At 36.8% G+C, this 27,993-nt stretch overlaps 2 protein-coding genes across 5 annotated transcripts; both read left to right on the forward strand.

Annotated features, from left to right (window-relative positions):
* The first annotated feature begins 795 nt into the window (after positions 1 to 795).
* LOC108669880 (mitochondrial fission 1 protein) lies at positions 796 to 4,294 on the forward strand. Its single transcript, XM_018157309.2, has 4 exons — positions 796 to 929; positions 1,065 to 1,156; positions 3,321 to 3,501; positions 4,163 to 4,294. The coding sequence occupies exons 1-4, from the start codon at positions 879 to 881 to the stop codon at positions 4,292 to 4,294; spliced, it is 456 nt and encodes a 151-aa protein (XP_018012798.1). The 5' UTR covers positions 796 to 878.
* Positions 4,285 to 27,988, forward strand: LOC108669881 (ornithine decarboxylase). 4 transcript variants are annotated; one of them, XM_047884224.1, is made up of 12 exons: positions 4,285 to 6,296; positions 18,385 to 18,649; positions 18,955 to 19,125; positions 19,405 to 19,590; positions 20,285 to 20,453; positions 20,968 to 21,140; positions 22,381 to 22,608; positions 23,055 to 23,192; positions 24,169 to 24,402; positions 24,786 to 24,848; positions 25,280 to 25,428; positions 26,523 to 27,988. In XM_047884224.1, exons 4-12 carry the CDS (start codon positions 19,513 to 19,515, stop codon positions 26,857 to 26,859), a joined length of 1,569 nt encoding a protein of 522 aa, XP_047740180.1. In that variant the 5' UTR covers positions 4,285 to 6,296; positions 18,385 to 18,649; positions 18,955 to 19,125; positions 19,405 to 19,512; the 3' UTR covers positions 26,860 to 27,988. The 4 variants fall into 4 exon arrangements, with proteins under 4 accessions (XP_047740180.1, XP_018012800.1, XP_018012799.1 ...); XM_018157311.2 differs by lacking the exon at positions 4,285 to 6,296 and adding an exon at positions 13,710 to 14,115; XM_018157310.2 differs by lacking the exon at positions 4,285 to 6,296 and adding an exon at positions 14,705 to 14,949.
* The last annotated feature ends 5 nt before the right edge of the window (positions 27,989 to 27,993 follow it).

Below are 27,993 nucleotides of genomic sequence, written 5' to 3' on the forward strand. Positions count from 1 at the left end.
AAATTTTCAGTTAAAACTTTACCTTTAATAGATTTCTGCACTTTTTATTAGAAAGTACAAGTTTCATGGGGAAAAATTGACAATTGTTGCTAAATATTGAAAGTAATAAAAAATATTTAATGATATCAAGCTATTTCTTTCAGACTGTTGATTAGGTATGTAGAATTGTGTTTTAAAACTGACACACTAAAAGACATGAGAAACTCCAAGCATTGATTTGCAGCAACAAGTATGCAAGACAAGCTGACTCACCTTTCATTGCAAAGTAGAATTTAATCATAAATCAGAGCAAACTCTTTAGTTACTTGTATTAATTGAATGGCTTGCAGCTTTATAATCAGAATAAAGGCTTCAAAACTTTTATATTTGAATGGCAGTTGAACTGAGATTGGTAATAAATATTGAGTTTGAATTGAACCACAACTGAAGATGATTGACCTAATTTATATAAACATTTGTACATGTACATACAAGGATAGACAGTCCACACTAATCTAACTCTCCAACAACTGTGAGCAGTTTTACCTGAAGTGCTATCAGCAAAGGAGGAACTTCACCTGCTTGCCTCTCCAATCACTAGCATCATTTACTGAGCCTTAGGAAACAGGAATTCAATGCCTAGAAAGAACAGAATAAGAATGATAAGTAAAACTTTTAACTAGCAAAACAAGACAAAAAACAGATGGTTGGGCTTCCTTTCAAGGATTCATTTCTCTGGATTTGCCTGCCAGGGAAAGATTAATAATCAGTAATAATTATTTATCATATTGTAAATTGGACTGGCTAATGATTGAAATTTTTTAGCTAATCATCTAAACCTTACTAATTTTATTTATATTTATTAATAGGTTGAATTTCCTGAAGGGTTTTCTTTAATCATGGACATGGATGATTTTCTTGGATGGACATCATCATCTGATGACATCAGAGTAAGTGTAAACTTGTTAATCAACTTGTGTTATGAAGTGATTTAAAAAAAAGTGATTGATTAAAATTGTCTTTAACTTCATCTGTTCTTGAAGTTTTCCCTAACATTATTGTGACAAAGATCTATTTCTGTGCAGAAGCATGAAGAAGCCTACAACAAAGAACTGATGAGCGGGCCAGTCAGCAGTAGCACTCAGTTCAACTATGCCTGCTTTCTCATCCAGAGCAAGTGAGGCAGCTCTATCTTGTATTTATTATTGCATGTTGCTTTGAAATCTTTAGACCAGTTAAAGAACAAATGCTCAAAAGCATGCATCATGTATTGGTAGAAGTTCTACTCTTAATTTCCAATTGAGTTGAATTTTGTTGCCAAATAAAAATTGTTTTAATCATATACATTTTTAAATGTGTTTGTTATTAGTTTAAAATGAGTGTAAGTATTAACATTTCCAGAAGTAGCTTAAAATAAATAAATATAAATAACCATTTTTAAAAACCATGTTTTTCTGGTTTTTACAAAACTAAAAATAATTAAATAAAACATAAAAAAACTTAAAATAAATAAATATAAAAATATTTTTAAAAACCATATTTTTCTGGTTTTTACAAAACTAAAAGTAATGAAATAAAACAAATTAAAATAAAACAAACAAAAAACTTTAAAAAAACCACGTTATCTTAACGGACAGAAAAGAAAAATATTTACTCTTACATAACATTTAAGTTTTGTAAAATGTAATGTAATGTTATGTAAGAGTAAATATTTTTCCTTTTTGTCTGTTAAGAAAACGTGGTTTTTAAAAAAAATTTTATTTGTTTTATTTCACTATTTTTATTTTGTAAAAATCAGAAAATGTGGTTTTTTAAAAATAGTTTCATATTTATTTATTTTCTACTTTCTAGTTAGAAATTTTAAAAAAATCAATTCCAAACCATGAATTTTTAGTGTTTTTTTTTAATTAAAAAAAATTTTAAATTATTACTTCTGATGATCAAATCTTGAATTGTTAGGCAGCATAAGCATGCATGCCAAATTTCAGCTCACTAGGATGTTTAGAAGTGCTCTAAATTAAGGTTTGAATTTTTGATGACAGACAGACACGAAACAAAGTCAAGAAAAATTTGGTATAAAAACTGTTAAAAACTACGTTCACTTGTTTACTTAATGGACAAGAAAGAAAAACATTTACTCTTACATAACATTTAAGTTACATATATAAAATGTTATGTAATGTTATGCAAGAGTAAATGTTTTTCTTTTTTGTCCGTTAAGAAAACATGTTTTTAACAGTTTTTTTATTTGTTTTATTTCATTATTTATAGTTAAGTAAAAACCAGAAAAATATAGTTTTTAAAAATATTTTTTTAAATTTATTTATTTTCTACTTTTAGTTAGTAGCAATTTTAGCAATTGAAATCAATTCCCAGGGTTGGCAATTGTGGATGTTTGAGAAAAAACTCAATTCCAAACCGTGAATTTTTTGCGTTTTTTTATTTTTTCTAAAAATTTTTTTTGTATTATTATTATTTCTGATGATCAAATCTTGAATTGTTAGGCAGCATAAGCATGCATGCCAAATTTCAAGTTTCTAGGATGTTCAGAAGTGCTCTAAATTAAGGTTAGATCGTTGATGACAGACAGACACGAAACGAAGTCAAGAAAAACGTGGTAATAGATGAAATTTTGTAATCACAAAATTGCTTCCAATGATTATAGAATTTCCTGCCTAGCTCATTCCACACTCAAGTGGGACACTCTAATGAATGATCTTAATAAATTTTGTTAGTGGATTTAAAGTTTTATTCTATGTTCCAGGAAAGATTATTTGCTATGTGGTTATTTGCTGGCCTGCACCACTGGTGCAGGCCAGATGTAGCCCAGTAGAGCATTTAATTTGACCTGAATAAATATTGACGATGTGAATCTTTACATATTTCAATTTGTATTAATAATTTCTTGCGTTACACTTATTCTTAAATTATAAATTTTAATTTCTGAATTACTTGATAATTTAAAGGAAACTTGCATTGTCTACCAAAAAACTCCATCACTTGCATTATTTCCATCAATTCAAGTTTTAGTTTTTTAATTGTAGTTATAATCTATGAGATGCATTTATGTCCTCTTTGATGACTACAATGATACAATAATAAAATTGTAATTTGTTATTCGAAAAACACTCAGTTTCACTAGGTTAGACTTGTGAATATCACAAGTTTGAATGCTCATTCTTACTTGCATATTTTTTTAAAGTTCTTACAGGAATTTTTCCTATTGAAATATTTTCGATTTCTTCAGGTTAGTAATTAGTTGATTAGCTATTATAAAAAAAAAACTTGGATTGTGTAGATATTTTCTCCCTACCTGCTTGTGAGCCGTTGCTGTTGCTCAGATACCCTGGCGATGTTCGGCGCGGCATCAGTCTCCTGGAGGAGCTCTACCAGAACCCTGACGAGAGCGGCAAGAGGGACTACGTCTACTTCCTGGCTGTAGGTAACGCCAGACTCAAGGACTACAACCAGGCGCTGCAGTACATCAATGGTCTGCTGGCTGTAGAGCGTAGCAATAAACAGGTAAGTCGAAACATGCATTTATTTTGAAAAATTTTGTTTTATTAAGCATGGTATCTTCTTCCTTACTACTAAGTGAGACTGTATGCTAACATTGTTTAAATTATACTATCTGAGATTTTTCATGTAACGTGCATAGTTTTATTCAGCCTTTATTTATTTAGTCTTCTAGTACTTTATGTTTCTGAACTACCAAAGGTTCATGCAGTATTAGATCGCAATTTTTGATTCGTTTTTAGTGCATTTTCTCATTTATGGAAAAAAGGCGCTATTGTGCTCGTCATGTCCGTCCGTGACCACGTTTTCGTCGACGAGAAAATGCGCGCTCTGTCACTCACTGCAGTGAATACTGAGTTATATTTTTAGCTTTTTGTTTTAGCATTTGTTCTTCTGTGTTCAGTCTATTATATGTGTCTTTGAAAAGTTGTGATCACTGATAGCTAACTACCAAAATTGTCTAATTCCAAACTGTCTTATCATTCAGTCAAAGAAACACATAGATATTGTCTACGTTTTATTATGCTGAGGCTCCACTGACTAGAATTCTAGAAAGTATTTGTAAATAGGTACGTACTAGAATTGTCTGAAGTCTTGTGTTTTTGAAGATTAGCAAATTGAATTTTGTACATTATTTTCTTCTTAGATTATATGAATTTGTTTGCAGGTGCAAGAGCTCAAGGTTATAATTGAAAAAAGAATGAGGGGTGAAGCAGTGAAGGGAGCTGCAGTCGCAGGAGGAGTCCTGGTGGGCCTGGGCGCCATTGTGGGCCTCGGTATTGCCAGCCAGTTGCCCTAGCCAAGCGGCAGCCAGTTGCCCTAGCCAAGCGGCAGCCAGTTGCCCTAGCCAAGCGGCAGCAACTTCCCCGCTCCCACGGCCGAGTGGCCGAGTAGTTGTTCCTTTGACGGTCTTCGCGCTCTTCAGATCGTTTTATGACTCAAATATAGCGTGGTTACTAGATCCAGATTCTAGAAAAAATTAGAAGGTATCTTCTATATTCCTTTCATGAACTCGTTGAGGGAAAAGTTGTGAAATAAATTTAACTGGGAAATTATTTTGCCATGAGTAATTTTGGTTTCTCTATGTGTTGAAAGTTAATACATATGAATACTTTTTAAACTCTAATTTAGACAAAGTTTGTTTTTGGATGAACCTAGTGGTTTTTGAGGAGAACATATGGCATCATAAAATTCGATGCCATATTTGCACTGCATAATTTCTGTTTCTGTCCAAGCTGTTGCATCTATATTTGATACTTCTACAAAAATATCGCAGTTCACTTAAAGATTAGTCTGTAATTTAGTATTCAGTACTCAGGTTGAGATAACTCGTGGTTTGTAAACTAGAATTCTGGCGAAATTCTGGAGTGTCAAGTTACTTGTAGGGCTATTTGGTCTGAGGGTGCAAGCCGTTAGTTATCTTTGATGACATGGCTTCGTGTTATCAGTAGATTGATTTGCTCTTATCTGATGTGGAAAAACCTATGTAGTTTGGTGGGCCAGTCTCCCGCTTTTGTTTCGTGTTCCCCTTGCTGTGATGTTCTTTTTTGCCGCTGCTCATGTTTGAAGTCTCGCAACATTTCTCCCTGAATTGAGATGCGTTTTGTTGTCACTGAACCCAGTGCCCTCCTTCTCTGTCTGAATTTATTTTATATGACTATAACCCATTTCTATTCATTCTCTTTAAAAATAATGTATCCATATAATTATTTTCATCATTTCTCCAGGCAAGGTTTCTTTTTTATTTCAAATCTTGTCAATACTAGCTTTATTCTTCTTGCTCAATTGGTACTCACATATTTTGTGTCAACCATTTTACGTTTTGTGTAGATAAGATAGTGATTTTTAAATATTAATTTTTAGCGAGTATTTTTGGTGTAAAGTGTACATACCGAGATTTCACTTCATGAAAATAGAGATTACAAGTATTTCCAGAATGATAGGCTATATGATATGTTTAATTTGAAAATTGCGATTAGAATGTTTGAGCCCATGCAGGGCATTTACCTGAGTTGGCACATTTGGAAACTACCCAAATGGAGTTGAAATTTTTTGAGTATGAAATTTTTTCTTTGCCCGCTGCTCGTGTTTATATTAGAACTGTCCCTGCTGAACTTGATGCTGGTGATTCTGAAGCCTTCATTGGTACGATATTTTTTGTATGACCTTCTGTAAATTTAGGTAGCCTTTACAGAAGGTCAGTCGGGAGCCTTTACTTTCCTGCACTTCATCGCATTGATTTGGTGTAATTTTAAAACTATTCGCATCTCGATCTTTGCTGAAATTCATTAATAGTAAAACTTGATGTGGATTTGGTAAACGAGAAGTAAATGGAATACCATTGTGAGTGTAAGATTATTATTAACTTTAATTTCGTGTTTTATCCACTGTGATGTCAGCGACATTCATGAATGTGTCTTAGTGGTTGACGTGACCGAGATTATTTGTATATTGTGCTTGTTAAGGATAATGGCACTCTAGGACAGCTTGTAGGAAGTTGTCAGCGATGTGGATAACTTCAATAGCAATGATTGTGATTTGCAGGGCTGATTTGCAGAGTCATTATCACAGTGCTTGATTTAAAAGACACAATTTCAACAGTATAGCTTTTTGTATGCACGAGTTTTAATAACGTTCTATTTTATTATCTTGATTAGTTTCAATAAATGCGTATCAAATCTTTTTGTCGTTTATTCTTGCTCGTATTTTGCACAGCTGTCTAATAAACTGGAACTTCCAGGCTATCTTATCTTGATCAGCAAGAAAATCTTCTCGCACGAAGGAAAAAGTGCGTCGATCAGGTGAGATATTTCCTCTTTCGGTCAGGATGGAAGAGTAAATTATTTTATTTAAACACAAAGATGAATATTCCTCTATTAATAAATTATTCTGAGCAATTGAATTTCATTTATCGATGCATAGGCACGAAACATTTCCGCCCATCAACATTCTTTTTCAATAGTTAATTGTGTGCGGAATGTTGATTGCCTCTCACATTTGGATCAAATTGAGCTAGCTTTGAAATTAATATATATTTATTCAAATCAATTATTATTACTTCGAATGCCGTCAAATTTGCAACAGGCACTCGAATAATTTTTAAGTTGCCCCGTTGAGTCTCTGATCCTGTCAATTAAATATAAATATGTTCACTAAGTGATGGGATAATTTTACGTATATGTCGAAGATATAAAGAAAATGAATGCACGAACGCATTTTCAGAAATAATTTATAAACTTTTATTGGGAATGTAGTTACTCTACACGGAAAGTAGAAAATAATATTTGAAGTATTGAGGTAGTGAATTTGAGAGAAAAAACCTTGGTCTCAGCTAAGGAAACGTGTTCTTCAGCAAACTTTTGACACGTCGCCCTACATTGAGGTTAAACTTCAATTGATTAGTTATTGATTGATTTAATTTATTAATTGATCAAATAATTTATCTAGAGCAGCGTAGAATGCTGTCTGAAGAATGAATGAACCCTGAGTAAATTGACTACCTACTTTAACTACGAAATTGAATATAACCTGAATGAAATGCGAAAATTAACCTATTAAAATGAAGAAATAACAAAAATTTGTTATGGCGAGAAAAATTTCACCTGCTTTTATCAATAAACCTATTAAAAAGAGTCTGGCATTCCATAACCTTTTATTTTGCGGGCTCGGTGCGCCAAATTTTATGGAACGCATGGTAGAACCATGTATCGAACGCATCCGTCGAGACGATGAGAAACTATTATACTCGTTACTTTACAAGACCAAGACAACTTGTTTTTACAACACTTCTTGTTGTTTGTTTGTCTGTCTGCTACAAATGTTATAATCGATACTTAAAACACTTCTACCTCTCAAATCGGTCTGAAAATTTTGCACACTTGCGTAAAGTCGGAGACAATGCATGAATCAATTGTCAAATAAATAATTTTGAAAAATTATTTATTTAATATTCATTTCCGGAGAATGGAGAGATTTTTATTAGCATTTTGGATGAAAAATTTTCACAGTTGGTGTCTTAAAAATGTTCTTATATCGTATTGTAGGATTAATAAACTTTGACTAAAACGTGCAGCAACATTGAGGTATCTGATATGTTATCATCGACGACTGTCTATTTCAGTAAAATTTTCGACCGTTGGACAAAGGGAAGTCAAGATGAATCTTCCTCCTGTCCTCTCATTTACTGAAAGTCCCGTCCAGACTGTTCAGTTAATGTTCAGTACTGCAATCCAAGTATTCATATATCATGGATTGTATTTTTCATCGCTTGAGTTCGGATAACATGTAAATGAACGTTGCTCCTGACTACAACGTGTCATTTGCTTTCTTTTAACATACATTCCAACTGAATGTCGAACGCCACGAGAAGGCTGAGCGCTGTTGATGGTGCAAACAGGTCAACAGCTGTCTAGCTTGAAGTTGGAAACAGGTCAACAGATGTCATCTCGAATAATAGTTTTCCAAACTGCGGGCAAGGAATGCAAGGCCTCGTGCGGAGGACGCTACTGCATGCTGACCTAATTGTGTTGATGACGCGATGGTCGGTTGACTGAAGCAGCCACATCGCGCAGTCCAATCGTGATAGTAAATACGATTTGCGGTGTGACATCATATAGATTCTAGATTGTACTGATATTAAGGAAGTTTACTGATAACTAATGTGAGAACAATGAAATGTACTTATACATAGTACCATTTACATGCTCCATACAAATAATATTGTCACCTGCTCGATTAACTTCGCAGGTCATCAAATAAGAAATGAGGATCTTCGTACGGGAAGCACTCAGCTTGAAACTGTATAATATTTTCTAATAAATGCGCTATCGACTTCTTCCCGTCTGCAGAATGGTGTCTGCTTCATTGGTTCCTCTTCCGTCCAACATCTAACGTATCGCCGTCCTTGACGATACGGTACGGCAGGACCAAGACAATAGCGTTGGCGATTACCATCAATGGTAGTAGTTTTTCGTTGGCCTAAAACTTTTTATGTCCATAAAATTGAATCTTTAATTGAGCGTTGAATTCAACAATACGAACTTAACCCTTGACGAATCGTGTAGCTACAATAGTACCTAAAACTCGGTACGATTATTATAAAGTTGTAAAGTTATGCAGTGTGACGAGGGTTGAGTAATCAAATTATGCATTCATATTAACATTTGAACATAATCGCTAGATTGAGGAAGGGCGCGTTTTAAACGCATGAAGAGAATTAAGCTATCAATTTACACGAATATAAAAAGAGATTATTCTTTGCTTCTGGAATGTTGTGATGAAAATTGAATATTGGTGCTAGAGAGTAATCTTCACGCTCTTTGGTGTCAGCAGGCATGTCCAATATATGCATGAATGTAGAGATCTAGCTAGTATAGCACTGGAAATTTCGCTAATTACTAAATAAATTAAATGTTTCACGATGTTACGAAAATAGCTGCATTTTATTTCTAAGGCAAGTTCACCATTATCAATAGCTGCAGCCCTAAAAATGGAAATAATTACGCGTATCAAGCAAGCAAATTAGGAAAACTGTTAGTCCGTAAGTTGCCACGATATCTAACTTCAGTGAACTCGCAGAGATCAGTGAGAACAACGATCCCAGTCGCATAACTACTACCATGGCCGAAGACTGGGCGATCTTGTCCAGTCTTCGGCCTTTCAGTATCTAGCCTTTCACCACGATGCTTTCAAATTTCAGCAATAACAGTATCATTTACCTAATATTTAACTACAATAATTTCACATTTATCAGTAAACTGTATCATTATCTAGCATTCCATTGCGATTGTTTAGTATTGTTGAATGCTCCAACAAACGTTAAGCAGGCGCAGCTGTGCGATCGGTTTTCCGATCGGTGACGTCGAGATCAACACTCGCTTAGTAATCGCGTTGTTTTGGTCACACTTGGTCGATGTGAGGCCAGAATATTTATGAACGACTCGTGTGCCATCAAACACACTTCACCTCATTTAAACCATTGAAGTCGAATATAAAAACTTTATCGTCGTATCAAAATGAAATGCAACAATCACTAGAGTGTTGTGAACCATCTTTGAAACTCTTTTGTATCACTTGAACACAAACAAATGTATTTTTTGTCTTTAATATTCCGTATTTATTCAAACGCGGCCGGCAAAATGAAGTGGCAACGTATGTCAGTCATTGGATTTCGAAACAGTAAAGAACTGTTGTTCCGTGTCACCTTCAATTGTTCCAGGGATCGAAACGAAGCACAACTTTCTGTTATGTCACCTACAACTCATTGTTTTTAGATGTGTTAAATGCACGAAAAGACAAGTCAATCGTTTTCCTACTTAAAGGTTATTTTTGCGCCTATGAGCCTGACAATGGCTGTATAGGTGCGTAGTAAGCGACCCGCAATATGCGAAGCATTGCACTCAGTTTTTTTCACTGGGAGCAAAGTTGGCAGTTGCCACGCCATTTTGATGTAACCTCAAGAGAATTGTTGCGGTCTGTTTAATGGTTATTTCGCTGGCCGTGTGATGGACACGAGTGAAATTGTGTGAGCAAAGCCGTAGAAAATGTTAAAGAACACGTTTTCTTATGTTTTTTGATAAACTTGCGATTTAAGCAGTCAAGTGATTGTAATACGTAGAAAATGTGTTGAAAGGGATTGAATTAAAGTACTTAATGACAACTCACAACATCTTTTTATTCATTATGGTTAAACTAACCCTTAAGTTAGATAGCTGTGTGCAAGACAGCAAGCAAGTTACGGAGTCCAAAATATTTTATATAGAAGCAATAATCTGTTATATTTTTGTCAAAGTTCATGTGTTGTTATACCGTCCGGCGCAGGTAATTTATAGGTGCTGTTCGGGTGCGTTAACACGATACATATTTGTTACATACACATTAATTTCGCTTTTAGTGGCTGGTTCATGGGACAAGGTAAATTTTGGGGCGAGATCATACTATTTATGTCACTATTGCTTCGGTCAGAGCAAATTTTAAACACAATTTAGCTATTCAATTTAATTTTAAAAAGTAGTTGAGTTAGAATACTATGTATTGACTGTTGCTTAATTGTTAATATTAATAAGTAGGTAGATTTTGCAAGGCAGGATTCGGAACAACAAAATGATTATTTCGTTTAGGCAGGGGTTTTTTATCTGGGATCCTTCAAGATTATTATATAAATTAACTCAATTATTTGGTCGGCATTTAACTTAAACAATAGTAACATATAAAACTTGTTAAGTTTATTCCTGATTAAAGTCCAGTAAAAAAAATTACGCAACGAAACCGATTTTGCGGTATGACCTTAGGGTCACTTGCCTCGGCATTGTTACAAATTTTTCAGTCATTCATGAAATTCATTCATTATTTCTTAATTTATTTAGTTTCCTGGCTCATTTCGTTCCTCTGTATTTTACAGAATTAAAGATAAACCCCCCAGATATATACACAACCCCCCCCCCCCAAGCGTAGTTCAGCACGTTACGAAATGCTGGACGTGATATGTCACACCTCTAACCCGAGCGAATTACTCTGCAATGACTTGAATTTCTTCTATTTTGGCTAGCATTGTTCCAAAAGTTGACAAACATTAATCGTTAAAATTGTCCATTATAACCTCGAAGTTTCACATAGCTAAGAATTTTACTAAATTAATTTTTCAATGCTATGTTTGCGATAATCAAGAAAGATTTTAAGCTGCGGAAGTATGGAGTAAAATATACCTTCGCATTTACTTCTGAGTCTTCTATGATGAATTCATGACTATGCACCTCTGACGTCACGTTATGCTAGAGTAAACCCTATCAATTTGCACAAGAAAAAAAATTCATAATGTATGTACCTGAATTCGAGTTGCTTTATCGTCTTGATGACAAAATTGGACGGTATCATACCTCTGAAAAAAAAAATGTTATTATTGCGCCCTATACAGCAGTTGCGTGATGCATTTCCCCACGCAGGATGGCTTTTCCTTCCCTAAATGAAATGCGGGGTTTACATCAAGGTACTATAAAGCTTGATATGTCATACAGACACTTGTGTACGCTAATACTTTCCATTATACTGGCAAAATCCAGTTTAACCTCGCATAAGATCCAGCCCTGGGTCGAGACGTGTTTCACTCCATAGTCCATCCGTATCAGGGCCTTCGGCGTCTGCTTTTTACCATTCCAGCCAGAAATATCTGGTTAAGCACAGTTAAACAACATCGCTTTGACATACCAAAACTTGTTTAACCAATCATTGTTGTGTGGGTCCCGGTGATTAGTGTTCCAGATCCAGATTTTCAAAATATTGCTTGATAAGAGATGACGGCAATATAAAAAAGTCAGCCGAGGCCACTTGAGTTGTCGCTAGTGTGGTCGAGCTTGTGACGGAAGACATTTTCGTGGAGTGTGAACGAACGAGGCCCCGCGTGCGACTTGACGCTCTTCTTGGAATGTCTGCTGCCAGTCGGCACCAGTTTAATCTTGTTCGCCCACTTCCCAGACGCCTCATGCACCGGAAAATGACGTCATCGCATTTCGCTCAGTGCATGTAAGACATGCCGTTTATTGAAGGGAGATTTTTTATTGTCGTTAGCCATTATTGAATGCCGTAATTCAAAGACTTGAAATTTTCTTAGTGGTACTATAGAATGACACAGAAACGTTTTTTTTAATAGAATAATACATTATGAACGGCTTCGATGAATATATATCTCTTTGGCGATTAGGATTTTATTATTATTTATTTTTCAGACAAATGTTATGCTTATAGGACGTAATAAATTATCAAATTGAAGTCATTCACGGTAGAATAGTACTTTCATTTTTGATAACGCAACTGTTTTCTCTAAGATATGGGCAGACGTTGTAATGGATATTGTCCACTTATCACGACTAATTGATAATCAACGGGTCTTGAATTATGAAGTCTTTACCGAGCATTCAATCGACGTGTATTCAGCTATGGACTTTAACACATTCCACCACTGAAACAATAGGAATATTTGCTTATGTAATGTGCTTTTCGGCGATAATTTTGATGGACAGCTGACTTATCTCACGACGTACATTCAGTGACTGGAGCTAAAGCTGCGTGTTTTTCTTGTAATCAATTACTCCTGCATAATACACAGTCTGCGTATCTTTAGTCATAAATCAACAACTTCAACTCAGTCAACTTTTTGAAGTCCAATAATCAATGACTTCTTTTTAATTTACTTATTGTTGGCAGAAGAATCAATGACTACTATACCGTCAGAAGTCATCGTCCTCTGGACAGCCCAAGGATCTTAGGTCTTGTCGCGTGATCAGCGGCAATTGCGCAGGCGAGCTACATACTTATTACCACTTCCTGTCAACATACTACGTACAACTTAGTCTCAAAATCACTATTTATTGTACACCCAAGGTACTTTAAGCAAGTAAAGTATCTCCTACTTTAAAAATTAAGATAATTTGGGCTACAATGTTTTTACTACTGTAATGTTAAAAGCGGGAATTGTTATTCAGGCTGTTCATCCAATGAATTAGCCGTTTTCCTGTATCTTTACCGCATTGTCTCTGAAAGACAAGATCGGTCAGAAATTTTACGATGAGCAAGTCTGGCTACTTTCACGGCAATGAATGGCAGGGCCAATGCACAAATAATCTTTCTAGCTGAGCGGCTGGCTACTACCTCGTAATTATTTTTGAGAGTAAAACAAGTTGACTGTGAAAGCTCTGAGGGACGATCATTGGCCGTTTGAAGCAAGTGACTTAAGAGTATGATCATTGAAAAGTTGCGCTTCTTTATCACGAGTGGATTGCATCTTTCAATTAAACGCCCAAACAGAAGTTTTCCTAAAAATAAGTGTGTTTGGCATTTAATTATGCGTCAATAATTTCACATCATGCAGGTTAAGACAAACAAAAAAAGTGAGTTAACGAGCATTATTAGCTCAAATCAAGACCAAAGTTGATCTCACATCATCTGAGTCTGTAAAACAAACTTGCTTATGCAGGCCTTGAAAAGATTTGCTCCAAGACTCCCGGCCTTGCGACCTGCGTCTTGGTGTTTGTTGTATCAGGCATCACGGAGCTTGTGTTGTGATTCTTTCAGGTTCACGGGCAAAGCATGAGACATTGTGCAGCACTCGATGCTAAACAGCGGCGGTTGCGTGACCTTCAGAGAGTCCAGGGGCAATACAATGCGAGGCGTGTTGCCTCACACGGAGCAAGTTGATCTGCGGTGTCACAGGCGCGTTGGCGCTCAGTCGGACTGAAGCCCTCGCGCGAGGTGTTAAGCTAGGTCGCTCACTTTAAATATCCTGGGAATCATAAAATCATTAAGCCGTGCAGTTACTTCTTCTGATTAAGTCTGTTCTTGGAATTGGCCATCCACTTAGAGCCTTCGTTGTGCTAGAAAAACCTTAATTATCCCGTTAAATTTTGTACGTCTGAACTTGAACTCTTCCTAAGTCTATTATTAAAAATAACTTAAATAAGTATACAATAAATATTATTAATACATTTGAGATTTTCAAATGTCTTATTGACACTTTCTGGGTTCACAAATTCAGTTGCCTCTTATCACAACGTATTATCTAATTTTATACTCGACGAGCAGTCTAACTTCGGTACGCTACGCAGCTCCAGTGTCGTCTCGATTCTCGAAGTAAGCCTATGAAGTTTTACTCGCTTCATTTAAATGTATTTTTATAATAATCATAGGATATTTCACCTTAAAAATAAATCCGAATGCTTTGTAGTACATTCATCTTCTTTACATGAACAATTTGGAGGTGCCTGTTGTTGGTAGAAGAAGCAGTACCTACCATTTACACGCGATAAGTTTGTGCGACCATTAACTTAAATTGCGATAGCTGAAACCTAATCAAAGTTTAAGATTGTATGATAGAGTGTTTACATTATTTGTAGTTCCCGAACTTAATTAATTCGAACAAATGATGTTTTACATTGTATTAGGAATTACTTTGAAAAATATTTCTGCTATCAGTTGGTTGAATACAAAAATGAAAATTTTGAATATTTCCAAGGATATTAGGCAATTTTTAACTACTAACTCATGTGTAGCATTAATCTACCCCTCATCTGAATGAATTATTATTTTGTTGTAAACTTGTAACATGTAGGTGTGCCGAATACTTCCCAATCGAAATTTATTTAAAGTACGATTAAAATTTAATTGATATTTTATTTTTTTTTTCCGTCACATTTGCATCTAATTATAGCCTTGACCTCATTGCAAAAAAATTGCCAAACTGTATTTAGTTTAGCTTCTTTAGGTTATTCGTCAAGCTTATCTAGATTCTAGACTTCAAGTAGTAACAAACTCACAATTTGCTGCTCCTCGTGTTCACTGCTCAAGCCTCAGTGCTCACTCCGTCACTCGCCTGACTGCTCAGTGCTGCAGTTGGGTTGTTAGAGGTTAGTTGTGTTTGTATGTTGCTCGGACTATCGTTCTAAAAAGTGTTCTAAATTTAGTCTGGTAAGTGTTAAACTCACTACATTTATTTTATATATGAATAAAAGTCATTTTAGGTGGAATTTATGCAACATTTTATCAAATATTATACTAAGTAGTTAAATTATTGCCAAAGGCAATCCCAAAGCGGTTAAGGCGAAAGCAGCAACTCAGTAAGTACCTAAATGCCTTCTCCGTTGTGTAGTGCTACCGAGTTACGAGTAGCCTACCATCAATGCCGATCACGTCGTCACAACTCATAAGTGATGATAAGTCGCCGGCCTTAAATTGAAACCACGGACCACCTATTCTACTAAGTTACTAACAAAACAGAACTATATATTCCTAGTGCGATCAAAAATCTCTTCAGTTATTATGTGGCAAACCGCAAACGGATTCTACATTCTACAAACAAATCTTATTTCTTAACTAAAGTTAGGTAACTTCTGACGGTCTGACCAGAGCCAGACCATCGAATAGACAATAATAAGTAACTGTAATTCTAGCATTATGATTATATATATTAAGATATATTCGTTTTTTAGTGATGACGGCCGACGGGTGACTGACGAGTCAGGTTTAGACTTTAGCCTAGGTACACCTAGTCCTAGCTATGTATTTGTGAATGGCAACTTGGGTCAAGTTGCGTGTTTGTCTCTAACATTGATTTAATTTAATTATTGAATTGCAAAAAATTGGTGTATCCTTTGGCTTTGTATTTGGTCCAAAATTATGTGGTGATTTGAGGCTGAGACTCAGAGACTGTGAGTTACTAACTTGGCTACCATAAAATGGGGTAACTTTGACTACTTTTTTTTTCAAAATGATGTCATTTTTTACTAGATAAGTTAAACTTAAATTGAAACATGCAAAATACAGGTCTATACTCTAGCTTTACTCACCATAAATTGCTGCCTCCTGCCTCTCATAGTTTTGATGCAATTTAAAAAAAATGATGGTCTTTGTTACCCCAGCTCTTGGGGTTTCTTTGACCAGGTGGTAAAATCAATTTTATTTTTTAGTAAAATAACTCCAAATAACTCCAGATTGTGGTGCATTGTAGTAGAACTCTTCTAGTTACATAGGGTAAACGCGGTATATTCCGATATCGTAGGTAATTCCGTCACCTCTCCAGCTTTTCCTTTATATTAAGCTTTGTTTTAGTTCCATGCGTTCATTGATGGTTGAAATGGTGACATCATACATTTGCGTGTCGAAATACTGCAAAAACACTAGGTCTTGGCCATCTAGTGGGAAAATATTGAGAGCCATTAGGTGGTCAAAGTTACCCCATTGGGGGGCAGTGCCCCCCATTTGCAAACTATGACACTTTTCTAAAATTTGTCTTTTGCATATGTAACTAGAAGAGTTCTACTACAATGCATCAAAACCTGGAGTTATTTTACCAAAAATGAAAAAATTGGAGGGGGTACTCTGACAGGCTTTAAATTAAATTAAATAATAGCTCTTTTTTGTGGGTCACATTTTTAATTTTTTAACCTATTAGATGTACCATAATTTTTTGGATAATTCTGCCCAATATTTCAGATTGATAATCCTAATGGATGAGCACATATATAAATTGCATTTGAAGAATGTATCAAGTGTGGTCTTTAACCAAATAAACCAATTTTAGGGGTTACTGTTTAATTTCAATTTAATTAAATTTCATCAAGGTTCATTTCATTTTCAAGTAACTAGGGATAATTGAATAAATATTACTACTTTCATCATTTGAAAAAATGCAATTTTGTTGTCCAAGTTGAAATTTAGTCCATTGGCCATTATACATCTCTAAGAATATAAAGCTTGATTGAAAGTTCAAGTCTATAGGGTAAACGCTGTATATTCCAACACATTAAGGACGTAGCAAGAAATGAACGGCTATGAAAATATCACCATATGCGCAACTCAAGTTCTGATTGCTTTACAACTTTCAAAACACCACACTGCCCGCCAGCAATGATGAAATGTCACAAACTGTTGACATATTTATTTAAAAGCCTTTAGAATTCAAACCTACAAAATCTCTGAATCCCGACGCTGTGTGTGACTAAATTCGGCATATTGTCAGACTAATTCCGGCAGTGCTTCAAACTCTATTAATATGTAATTCCGGCGCCCTGTGTTGGAATTCCGATGCCCTGTGTCTGTGTGAGCTGTATGGGAATATGACACAGCTAGGAACGAGCTCAATTAAAAAATTTTAATTTTTTAATTGAACTTTTAATTAAGAGCTATTAAGCTTTTAATTATGAAAATTTTAATATTTGGACACAGCTTGGAACAAGCTGTGTGTGTCTAATTCCAAGCTCTGTCGGAATTAGTTTTTATGTGTCTATAACTGTTGCTCAACTTAATCATCTATTAATTTATTTACCACTTGAAATCAGCAAATACAAGTATACTTAAAGAATTCCTAATATATTCACAGACTTATTTAAAAGTCTCGAACCATAATATTCTTTCTATACAAAGAGTTTATCACTATTTGGTAGAGCAAGGTCAACTATCAACTTTGACACGTTTTTCGATGTTCTCACTGGGTGACCTGCACTGTCTCTCTTTGGATCTTAACATTTTCCCGCCAGACGGCCCAGACCTAGTGTTTTGGCAATAGTATGGCGCACAATAGTATGGCGTACAATAGTATGATGTCACTATTTCAACGTCATCAACAAATGCGTGGAACTAAGACAAAGCTTAATATAAAGGAAAAAGTTGAAAAGTGGCGGAATTATCCACGATATCAGAATATACCGCGTTTACCCTATCTTTATCTATGAGGAAATGATTGCCGCCCTCACATAGCAGTTGCCAGATGCAGCCCTCACTGATCGCTAGCCAATAATGGTCAGAATTTATGGCATTGAGACTTCAGTTGTAAATAATTTAGAGGTACACCTGAGTCAACTTCTTTGACCAAATTCTGCATCAATAATGTTACAATTCATTTTGTTTGAATAAGCACACACACAAAAAAAATTTAAGGGGATCTTTGCTTATCAGCAATTCTTCTGAATTATTTTCAATTTTATTAGACCCCAACAATGGCATTTTGTTGCATACACAAAGGCTCACCAGCCATCATACATGGTTGTCTTGATCTTTATTTATTGCTGCTGGAGGCTTGAAATCTGGGAGAATCAATTTAAAACTTGTCTATAGCCATAGTTAATGTTTGGAGAAAATTAGATACCATTGTGGTGGGAACTTTTTTCTATTTTAGATGGCTTGATGTGTAATAACCCAGTTTTTCAAAATATTAAAACATTGTAGAATCTAATTGTCAATCATAGTCATTTGTTTTTTAATTCATACAATGGTAGGCTGATACATTAATTTATTTTGTTATGTTTAGGTATCCTGGCTTGTCCTTTCATATATTCATACACCTTTTTGTTTCTATTAAAATTATGCATTCCCATTCATTAAAGATTTTCTTACCTTTTTGTGCAGTTGTACCCAGCTTGTCTTCAGAAGTTGCAGGAGACAAATGTCCTGGTTCATCTTATAACAAGCACAAAGAGAACCTCTGCCGCATGGGTGCCATTTCCCTGCTCAGTGGCAAGCAGGGAAACTTTTGACCGCTAGTAATAGCAAATTGCTAACTAGGCTACCATTAAAATACTTTTTTAGGACTCTATTATCCAAAACATCTTTAATGTATTCAGATTTGAGCTTCTCCTAGATGGCTAGCTGGACTCCAAACAGTTCCTGTAAGGTATGTGTTAGATAACTGTCTATAAAATACACCTTTGCACTCTCATTTCCCACAATAGATCTTGACTGCAATACACTTATCTCATTGGAATCATAAACGTGCATTATTTTCTGAGCAAATTATGAATATTCTCTCAGCTGTTCAGAATTTTTCATACCTATGTGGTGAAAAGGATTTATTTTTCAATGTAAGTTGTATCAATGCTCTCATTGATTGATTTTTAATATTTTTAAAATCATTGTGCATTCAGCAATGACTAATGAATAAGTCATTACAAATATACAACTGATGGCTTTCTTGTGCAGCTTTATTTGTGTGCTGAACATATTGACGAGAGTTCGTGTGGCCTCTACACCTGCAACTGGCGCTTCACTCTTGACGCACTTCCGCCCTGGGCTTTCTAGCTGCTTGTTCTATTTTATCCCTTCCCACCACAAACATTACTTGTGTCAAGCCTCCTGAAGACAAACACACAGGTTAGTCCATTATAGGTCAAACTCTGTAATTTATTTTCCAATCCAATTAGTAATCAATCAATTATATCCATAATTCTTTGAATAATTTCATGAGTTTCAAACAATTGCTGTAAAAATGCTTAGCATACCGGTATATATGATCTTGATCATAATCTGATCACAATAATGTTCATGTTCAAATGGTACTACTATGTGACAACTTAGTTCATTCCTATTCTATTCAATAAGTTCATTTCTGAATCATTTTTCATTTTAATATCAACTGTAATCATGTTGCAGACAACTGCATATCCTGCTCACTGCTGACACAGCCTCAAGAGCAACCCCTCACAACCAATAGCTTGTGAACTCATCTGTAAGCGTGTGCACTCAGTCACATTTGCTACCATGGAAATGTCTAAGGATATTAAAAACCTTTTCCGTTCATCCATTGACTCTGAGAGCACCACTATGGATGCCATCAAGGTTGGTATCATTTTAACCATTTATAATATTTTTATGATTTCACAATCAAATTTTCTTATTGGTTGAATTTGGAACATTTTTATGATTTTTTGTATTATTTTTTCTTGAAATTTAATCTGGTACAGAAAACTAGACAAACTAAAATTTTGATTATGATTTATATGAAAAAGGACATGCATTTCATTACATTTTTATTTAACAATGTTCTGTGGGAATTTGTCGGTAGTTACTAATTTTGTTGCATCAGTTCTTGTAACGAATTTACTTTGTTGTTGTAAATGCCCATCTGGGTGGTTGTTACTTGGGAGAGCGTGATAGGTCAGTTTTTAAGGCACTTTGGCCACAGGTAGTTCTATGACCATCTCTGGCTTGCTGACTCGCCAGAACCACTTTTGTATACAACACCCTGTAAAAGCCAGGCACTTTTTGATTAACTAGAATAAGATAAATGGCTGAGTTTTCCATGAGCTGAGCTTCCTGGAAGAACTCCTGCTCAGTGTGACTTGAATCTGGGAGCTGGGTGTGAGAGAAAGTCTCGTGCCACTGCACTATTGCAGCTCCAATTTTCTCCGTTGTCATACAGAGTGCAATACCCTCATAACGTATGACTGCACACAGAGCTCCAAATTCTCTTAATTTATGCACTACATTGTCCTGCAGAGCACCATAGCTTCATATGTATGTTTGATCACAGAGCATCACACGACGCAATGACCGCGAGCCTCGCAGTTTCTACCACGTAGACCTGGACGAGGTGGTGCGGCGCCTGCAGCAGTGGCGTCTCAAGATGCCGCGCGTGCACCCGCATTACGCCGTCAAGTGCAACGATACACCCGCCGTGCTAGCCGCTCTCGCGCTGCTCGGTCAGTGTCTTGTTGTTGCCTGCCACTGTAAGTGTGATAAGAACAAAAGGTGGTACGGAGTGTCCAGAAAGACTAGGGAGAAATGAAAATGTAGAATGTCAACCTTCTCTCATTGGGTTAAATTACAATTTGTGTTGGAGTCATTTAGCATGAGATTACAGTTTTATGTGATTGGAATGGTTTACAAAAGATACACAGAGGCTTCTGGAACCGATATATATTTGCAATGAAGCTTAAATATTGTTATGAATAGTTTTGCTACTTTCTCCCTCAGTTTTACATGAGCTGGTTTGCAGTCATGTCATCACTGTATTAAAATTAGTCCAACCCAAGCAGACTCTTTGATCACACCATTAAAATACATCAAGATGTGAATCCACAAAAAGTGATACACAAAGAAGCAAAGCATGAAGTATCTGCGTATTTACTCCTGTCAACACTGTTCTCATAGTTTTTTTTAATTTGTGACAAAATAACTTGCCATGTAAATATTGAAGTTTGTTTGGCACATCAGGCGCTGGTTTTGACTGCGCGTCACGCGTGGAGATGAAGAAGGTGTTGGGGCTGGGAGTGGCTGCACCTCGCATCATCTATGCGCATCCCTGCAAGATCGCCAGCCATCTCAAGTTTGCGCATGCGCATGGAGTCTCCCTCATGACTTTTGACAGCTATGAGGAGCTCGACAAGGTAGGACATTTATTTTTTTATTGTCTCAATGGGAGAGACAAGATTGTGCTCTATTGCAACTTTTTTATTGTTGAATTAGCCTAATTGAGAAGTGTACCCTGTCATTCTGAATGATGTACCCAAATTAATAAATTTGTATGTATTCAAGTATAAATTCGGAATGAATAATTTTGTCACCGTTGGTGAGCGAACAATTCAAAGTTTTTTTTAGTGTACTGAAACGTGGAATTGGACAGTGGCAGCTGTGGTAGTTACAGAAAATTTTCTAATATCCGAAACTTTTTGAATTGGTCACTTCTTGGGCGTTGGCTAGGGCACATAGGAAATGAAGATCTGGCTCTACACTTCTGGCCACCAAGATCACCTGATCTCACCCCATGTGACTATTTCTTATGGGGTTACGTCAAGAAAGCTTTTTACGTCCCGCCTCTTTCTGCAACTCTGGTTGGTCTGATTAACCGTATCACTGCTACGGTGCCTTCAATAACACACGATATGCTTTCTCGTGTGTGGGACGAGTTAGGCTACCATTTAGAATTAGAAGTTTGTGGTGCAGCTGCAGGGGACATATTGAATATTAATAAATATGGAAAAGTATTTCTCTTTCCATTGGTGTATAAATATTCATTCAAAATTCATACATGAATGAATACGAATTTATCAAATCGGGTCCATCATTTAGAATAACCCTATGGATTGTGAATGTTCTATCTGGACACAAATTAGAAAATTGAATCGGTATTGTATCGTTTTTTTCTATAATCCCCCCAAAACATGATAAAGTAATCATTCCAATTATTAATAATTAAGTAATAATTCTTATTGGCCGCTGCCAATTATTCCGTCGGAGCGGCCTGCAGTGCATATCTTTCCATCAATATGAATATTAATAACTTGCAGATTTTCTGCTCGTGGTTCCTTGATAATGTTAATGGCTCCTATCTATCTTGCTATCAATTCATCAACTAGTAGTGTTAATTGATCTTGTCTTTTTGTAAAAGACCGTCAATTAGTTGTGTCAATTTTTGCCATTTATCTTTTCATGAAATTATCAACTGCTTGTTTTATTGTACCATAAGTTTTCAAATTTTTGTATGAAAGCTAGCATACACCACACATCTTGGTAGAAACTTATATGTTGGAGTTTGTTTTGCATATTCCCTGTTTTTTTCATTCTGCTTAAAATTCTTGATCATTTTACCTTGAATAAACATGTATAATTGCGAAATTATTTGTGCAGATCTCCGTAATATACCCCGATGCTGAGCTTGTGCTGCGCATCAGATGCGACGCTGTCAACGTCCAGTGCCAGTTGGGGGTGAAGTTTGGGGCGCAACCTTTTGAAGCTCGTGCGCTGCTGCAGCGCGCGGCCCAACTCAATCTGAAGGTCGTGGGTGTTGCCTTCCACGTCGGGTCTGGGTGTTCTGAACCTGAGGTCTTTGGTCGAGCCATTGAAGCCTCAAAACAGGTTAGTTATCCCTTATATCACTATGATAACTGGTTCGTTGAAGCCTCGCTGAAAATTTGTTTTTAGTCATATATATTATGGGATTGATCGATTGATATTTTTTTCTATTTTTATTCTATTTTTTTTTTGTCACCAGTTTTAATTGACGATTTGAATTGTGTGCAAAAATTAAATATAGATAGCGAAAATTACTAAGTGTTTAACAAATGTTGAGGAAATATATTTGTCGAAGACTTGCTTAAATAAAGTATATCATAAACTATCACTAACTTGATTGAAGTTTTTTACCTGTGGAAACGGAACGTTTTACTAATCGACGTTAAAGCTCAAGTTTATTTGAAATACCATTTGCTTAACATAACCCAGAATGGAGGAGCTGACTATCTAGAACACATGCCAAGTTCTTAGTTTTTTATGGTTGACGAGACCTGTCCGTTGTGGTGTAGGTGTTCATTGAGGCCGTTGAGGAAGGCCACTCACCGTATCTGCTGGACTTGGGCGGTGGCTTCCTCGGTGACAAGCATTCCTCCTTGGACGAGGCTGCAAACTGCATCAACAATGCGCTCGAGCTCCACTTTCCTGAGGTATTGCCTTGCTGTCGCTGCTTTTATTTCTAACAGTCTCCCATTCAGGCTAGTAAACGCCTTCCGCATTTTACGATAATCTTGAATATCTTGTTATGTCCCCTGAAATGTATAGACACTTACTAGAGAATTGGCGGTTTCAATTATCCAATATGTTTGAACGAATGATATCTGTTATACTCTGTGTCTCGTGGAGATTATTCAGGCTGAATTCAGATATTCATCAGAGGAATGACACGACCAATACAGTGATCAAGACGTTATTATGAGCATCTTCCCTTTGTAGAACAAATAACCATCTACTGTAACTTGTAATCTTGGCCATTAACAGCCCTCCATGTCATTCGGTTTGCTTTTGTGGCTAAGTTACAATGTCTCGGTTTATCACTAATCCACTGCCGATCATTCCATAAAATGGCGTCACGTTCTATCATGGTATAATGATCTATAATGATATGAATGGCTTCACGTTCCTACCAAAAATTCAAATATGAGCAAGTGGAAGAAGTTGTGGCTTTGACACCAAAATTGATAGTCTTTGCACCATTAGGCATTTGTTACAAATTGGCTCTGACACCATTAGGCAAGCTTTCATGTACTAGCTGCAGAAATTTCCATTTCTATGTAACTCTATACCTGCTACTAAAAGTTTATTGCTCGCATCCATGGTCTTGGTTGCATATGTGCACCTAAAGACCTCTTTTTAGACAATCTAAAGATCATGTTACAACACGGGCATTATTATTCCTTTGCGTCTAATATTTCGCATCAATGCATTTCTTCAGTTGTGCTCTTAACAATGACCCAAATATTTCTGCCCCACAAACCCAAGCATTTTCTTGTCGCAGCACGTTTGCTGTGCGCTTATAATAAGTTATGCTCCTCAATGCACGTTATGTTTAGAGTCCTAGTCATGCCCGCCATAGCTGGTGTCTACGTATCTCGCTTCCTGTCATGGCTATTGCTGTGCCTGCAGAGCTCGGGCGTGCGTGTGATAGCTGAGCCGGGGCGCTACATGGTGTCGGCGGCCTTCACACTCGCCACGCCCATCATCAACAGGCGCAAGGTGCTGCTCGACCCCGCCTCGGTCTCACCTCCGTCCACGTCAGGACCCGTCAAGTCCGTCATGTACTTCATTGATGATGGTCTTTACGGCTCTTTCAACTGCGTCCTGTACGACCATCAAGTCGTGAAGCCTGCTCCGCTGGAGGTGAGTAAGGCTGTGGACGGCAAGGCCGGATGAGGTAATGAAGGACCGATGGCGATCAGGATAGATTGATGCTGATGTAGAACTCTCGCTTCTGCCATAAATGATCGAGTTTTTAAATTTTAGACTTGAAGTCTGATGGCGTAGAGTCCATACTTTACACTGGCAGTTACATTCTGCTCAGTTATATTCTCGTAGCTGATGTTCTCTCATTAGTTACATCGCAACTACAGTAGCTTATAATGGCAGCTCATTAGCTTGCTACTTATTTTGCCTACTTTTTAAAACGAATGTATTGGTTGATCACTTCTGATCATGTTTATAAATAGACAGGCTGATCACATGGCCAGATCTTTTTTTTTAATTTCTTGTTACTCTTTGATCAGATGCAGTTGGGTGAAGATCGTCTTTCGTCCGTGTGGGGCCCAACTTGTGATGGCTTTGACCGGGTGAGTTTATGTTAGACACTGATAGTTTTCTGCAAGTCTTCCTTCAAAATTTTTGCGATCGTACTTATTTGTTGACTTGGATGTGGTTTAGTTTACTGGATTACCTTTATTAATATTCACTAACTTAATATGGTGGAATTCATACAGTTGACGCAAGACTGGACAATTTTCACTGTCACGTAAGGGTGAAATTGCATGTTTTTCAATAAACCATATCCTTTCACATGCAATAGTTCATCATTTCATAATTTCGTTGTGAATGGAAATGACATTCAATCATTTTAAACGAATTTGGGTAAAAATACAGCGTGAAGAGTGAAGTAGGCTGTTAGTTCTACTTTTCAAGATTCACTTAATACCGAGAGGTTGCAGGCTCGTTGGAAGGTCAGTTACATGCAATAAATAAAACCCTTGTGTTCTCTGTTGTGCAGGTGATAGAAGGAATGCTGCTGCCGAAGTCGCTGGCGGTGGGTGACTGGCTGGTGTGGGAAGACATGGGCGCCTACACACTCGCCGCCGCTGGCAACTTTAACGGCTTCCCGCTGCCCGAGGTTATGGTGCACCTCAAGCCCATGACGAGGTGCGGCCTGGCGGTAACATACTCAAAACTCAAAACCTTAGCTTCAGTTAGTGCAAAACCTTAGCTGCAGTTAGTGCAAAACCTTAGCTTCAGTTAGTGCAAAACCTTAGCTTCAGTTAGTGCAAAACCTTAGCTTTAGTTAGTGCAAAACCTTAGCTTTAGTTAGTGCAAAACCTTAACTTCAGTTAGTGCAAAACCTTAGCTTCTGTTAGTGCAAAACCTTTGCTTTAGTTAGTGCAAAACCTTTGCTTCAGTTAGTGCAAAACCTTAGCTTCAGTTAGTGCAAAACCTTAGCTTTAGTTAGTGCAAAACCTTAACTTCAGTTGGTGCAAAACCTTAAACTTCAGTTAGTGCAAAACCTTAGCTTATGTTACTGCACCTCTAGCTTATGACGAGGTGCGGCCTGTCAGTTACAAACTTTGAGGTGCAGGCCCATGACGAGGGATGGCCTGCCTTGGCTATGCTACGGGTCCTGGCGACATTATTGCCAACAAAGGAAGGTAGTGCTGAAGAGATTTGAAACGCTAGTCCGTCATTGGCAATTGCCGTACTAAGAACCCGTTCCACTCTGATAATCCATAGCATAGCCTAAAAAGTATAACTCAGTACTCATTGGCCATTGCAGTGAGTGAAAGAGAGCGCATTTTTTCGTTGACGAAAACTTGAAGTCACAAACGGACAGACGGACGGACGGACATGGCTAGCACATAGTGCATTTTTCCATAAATGAGAAAATGCGCTAAAAATACTTTTAATCTTTGGACTAGGGAATCATCTTTTTGGTTCATGTTTTTATTTGTTTATATACAGACTCATATTTAGTGCTCAATTTGAGGTACTAATATTCTGATGATTCATTTGTCCGATTTTGATATTAGCTTTTATTTACCTTTTTGTTAATGCACTATCAATCATTCACTAGTTGGTGATCTGGTTCATGTTATATAAAACTTGTTGAAAAAGATATATTTTTTAAATCGTATAGAATGTAGGGTGCGCGACGCTGTCCGAAGTGTTAATGGTGGCATTTGTTCCCTTTGATGTATAATACGGATGATATAATTGATAAAAAATGGTTTTGATTCTCATTTCAGATTACTCCTAGAAGCCGAGTACGAAAAGCTCATCTCAGGTACGGTAGACAGCGAGCTGTCATCTGGCGTGAGCTCCGATGATGACTGTAGCTCGCGCGCGTCTTTGTCCTCGTCAGGTGACCTCCCTGGAACCAAATGCGAGCCTCTGGAGCTCGCTTATCAGCTCATGGACTCACTGGACCTGGATAAGGTACGCCGAACGCAGCTGGTGAATATGCTCTTCACCGAGACATTGCAGCCGAGAAGAGCAGCGTCCCCACGTCGTCTTAAGACCACCAACTGCTCCTTCATTGACTTCGTTGACCCCACTGAGTCTGAGGATGACCGTGATGCGTAGCTTTGGGCCAGGCTAGGTTCTCACAGGTTCTGCGATGGGTTTGCGCGCGAAGGTTTCAGGCTATTCAGTTAGCAGAACCCGAGCTTGCTGCTTACATCGGCTTCCTTTGAGAGCTTACCATTCATCAGTTGCATTACCATATATTTGTATTTTCCAAGCGTCAGTTGTCTGTAGTGTGTTGTCTTTCAGGGGGCTTGCATTTCTATTCAATAACACCGCTCCAGAAATTGGAATTCATTGCTTAAAAAGCAGAAGAGGTGACTATGTTATCAGATACTACCTCTCATTATTTGTATGCACCACGATCATCATTCTCTCTTTATTTTGGTGTTGATCACATTTTTTTCTGTTTCTTGTTAGTTTTGCGTTGAAAATTATCGTCATTAATTGTATAATTGTCCTCTCGGTATTGGTTTCAACTGCTGTTATTTATTACATTTAAACTATTTATGGACTCCTATCTCTTTAGATAACACCTGGTTATAACTCGGCTTGTATTTAAGAGCCTGCTCAGGTAGCTCTTGCATCTCACCTGACAGCATATGTTACTTCGCTCGCTGACATTGTTTATGCTGTAAACGTAGAATTGCTTCTATTTGATATCGACCGCTTGTGATCCAAACTATCCGATTTGTTTCTTTATACAAGTTGTTAATATCTCCATGTAGCGCTTGTAAATATTAAACTAGTATCGTCGGATGCATGAATTCCGAGTATTGGTCGAATGTCATTGATTTTACTTCGCCCTATTGCATGCAACCTAGCACTCTTTGTATTAGGTTGTACTTGAGATCGCAAAGTTATAACCTGTTGCCTTTCATTGGACAAATTCGACGCCATAAGATATTGTTAGAATGATTTCTGTGTATATCCTTAAAATTTCATCAGTTTGATATTGTATTGCGTGTTATGGGCAACATTTTAACCAAATTCGTTTTAATACCAAGCGTGTTCCACAATTTGTTTGGGATTTCATGTAGACTACAATTGTGCTTCCGTTTTGTGTGTTTTGCAGAGTAACGCAAGCTGATACATCAGAATGCTGAAAAAGCGCTCCGACGTCTCCCTCGAACTGATGTATGTGCTTACTCTACTAAATCTACTTGAGTAAAATGACGGGTTTAATTGCTTGGT

This window comes from Hyalella azteca, unplaced genomic scaffold (assembly GCF_000764305.2).
Source record: "Hyalella azteca isolate HAZT.00-mixed unplaced genomic scaffold, Hazt_2.0.2 contig14917, whole genome shotgun sequence".
NCBI classification, from domain to species: domain Eukaryota; kingdom Metazoa; phylum Arthropoda; class Malacostraca; order Amphipoda; family Hyalellidae; genus Hyalella; species Hyalella azteca.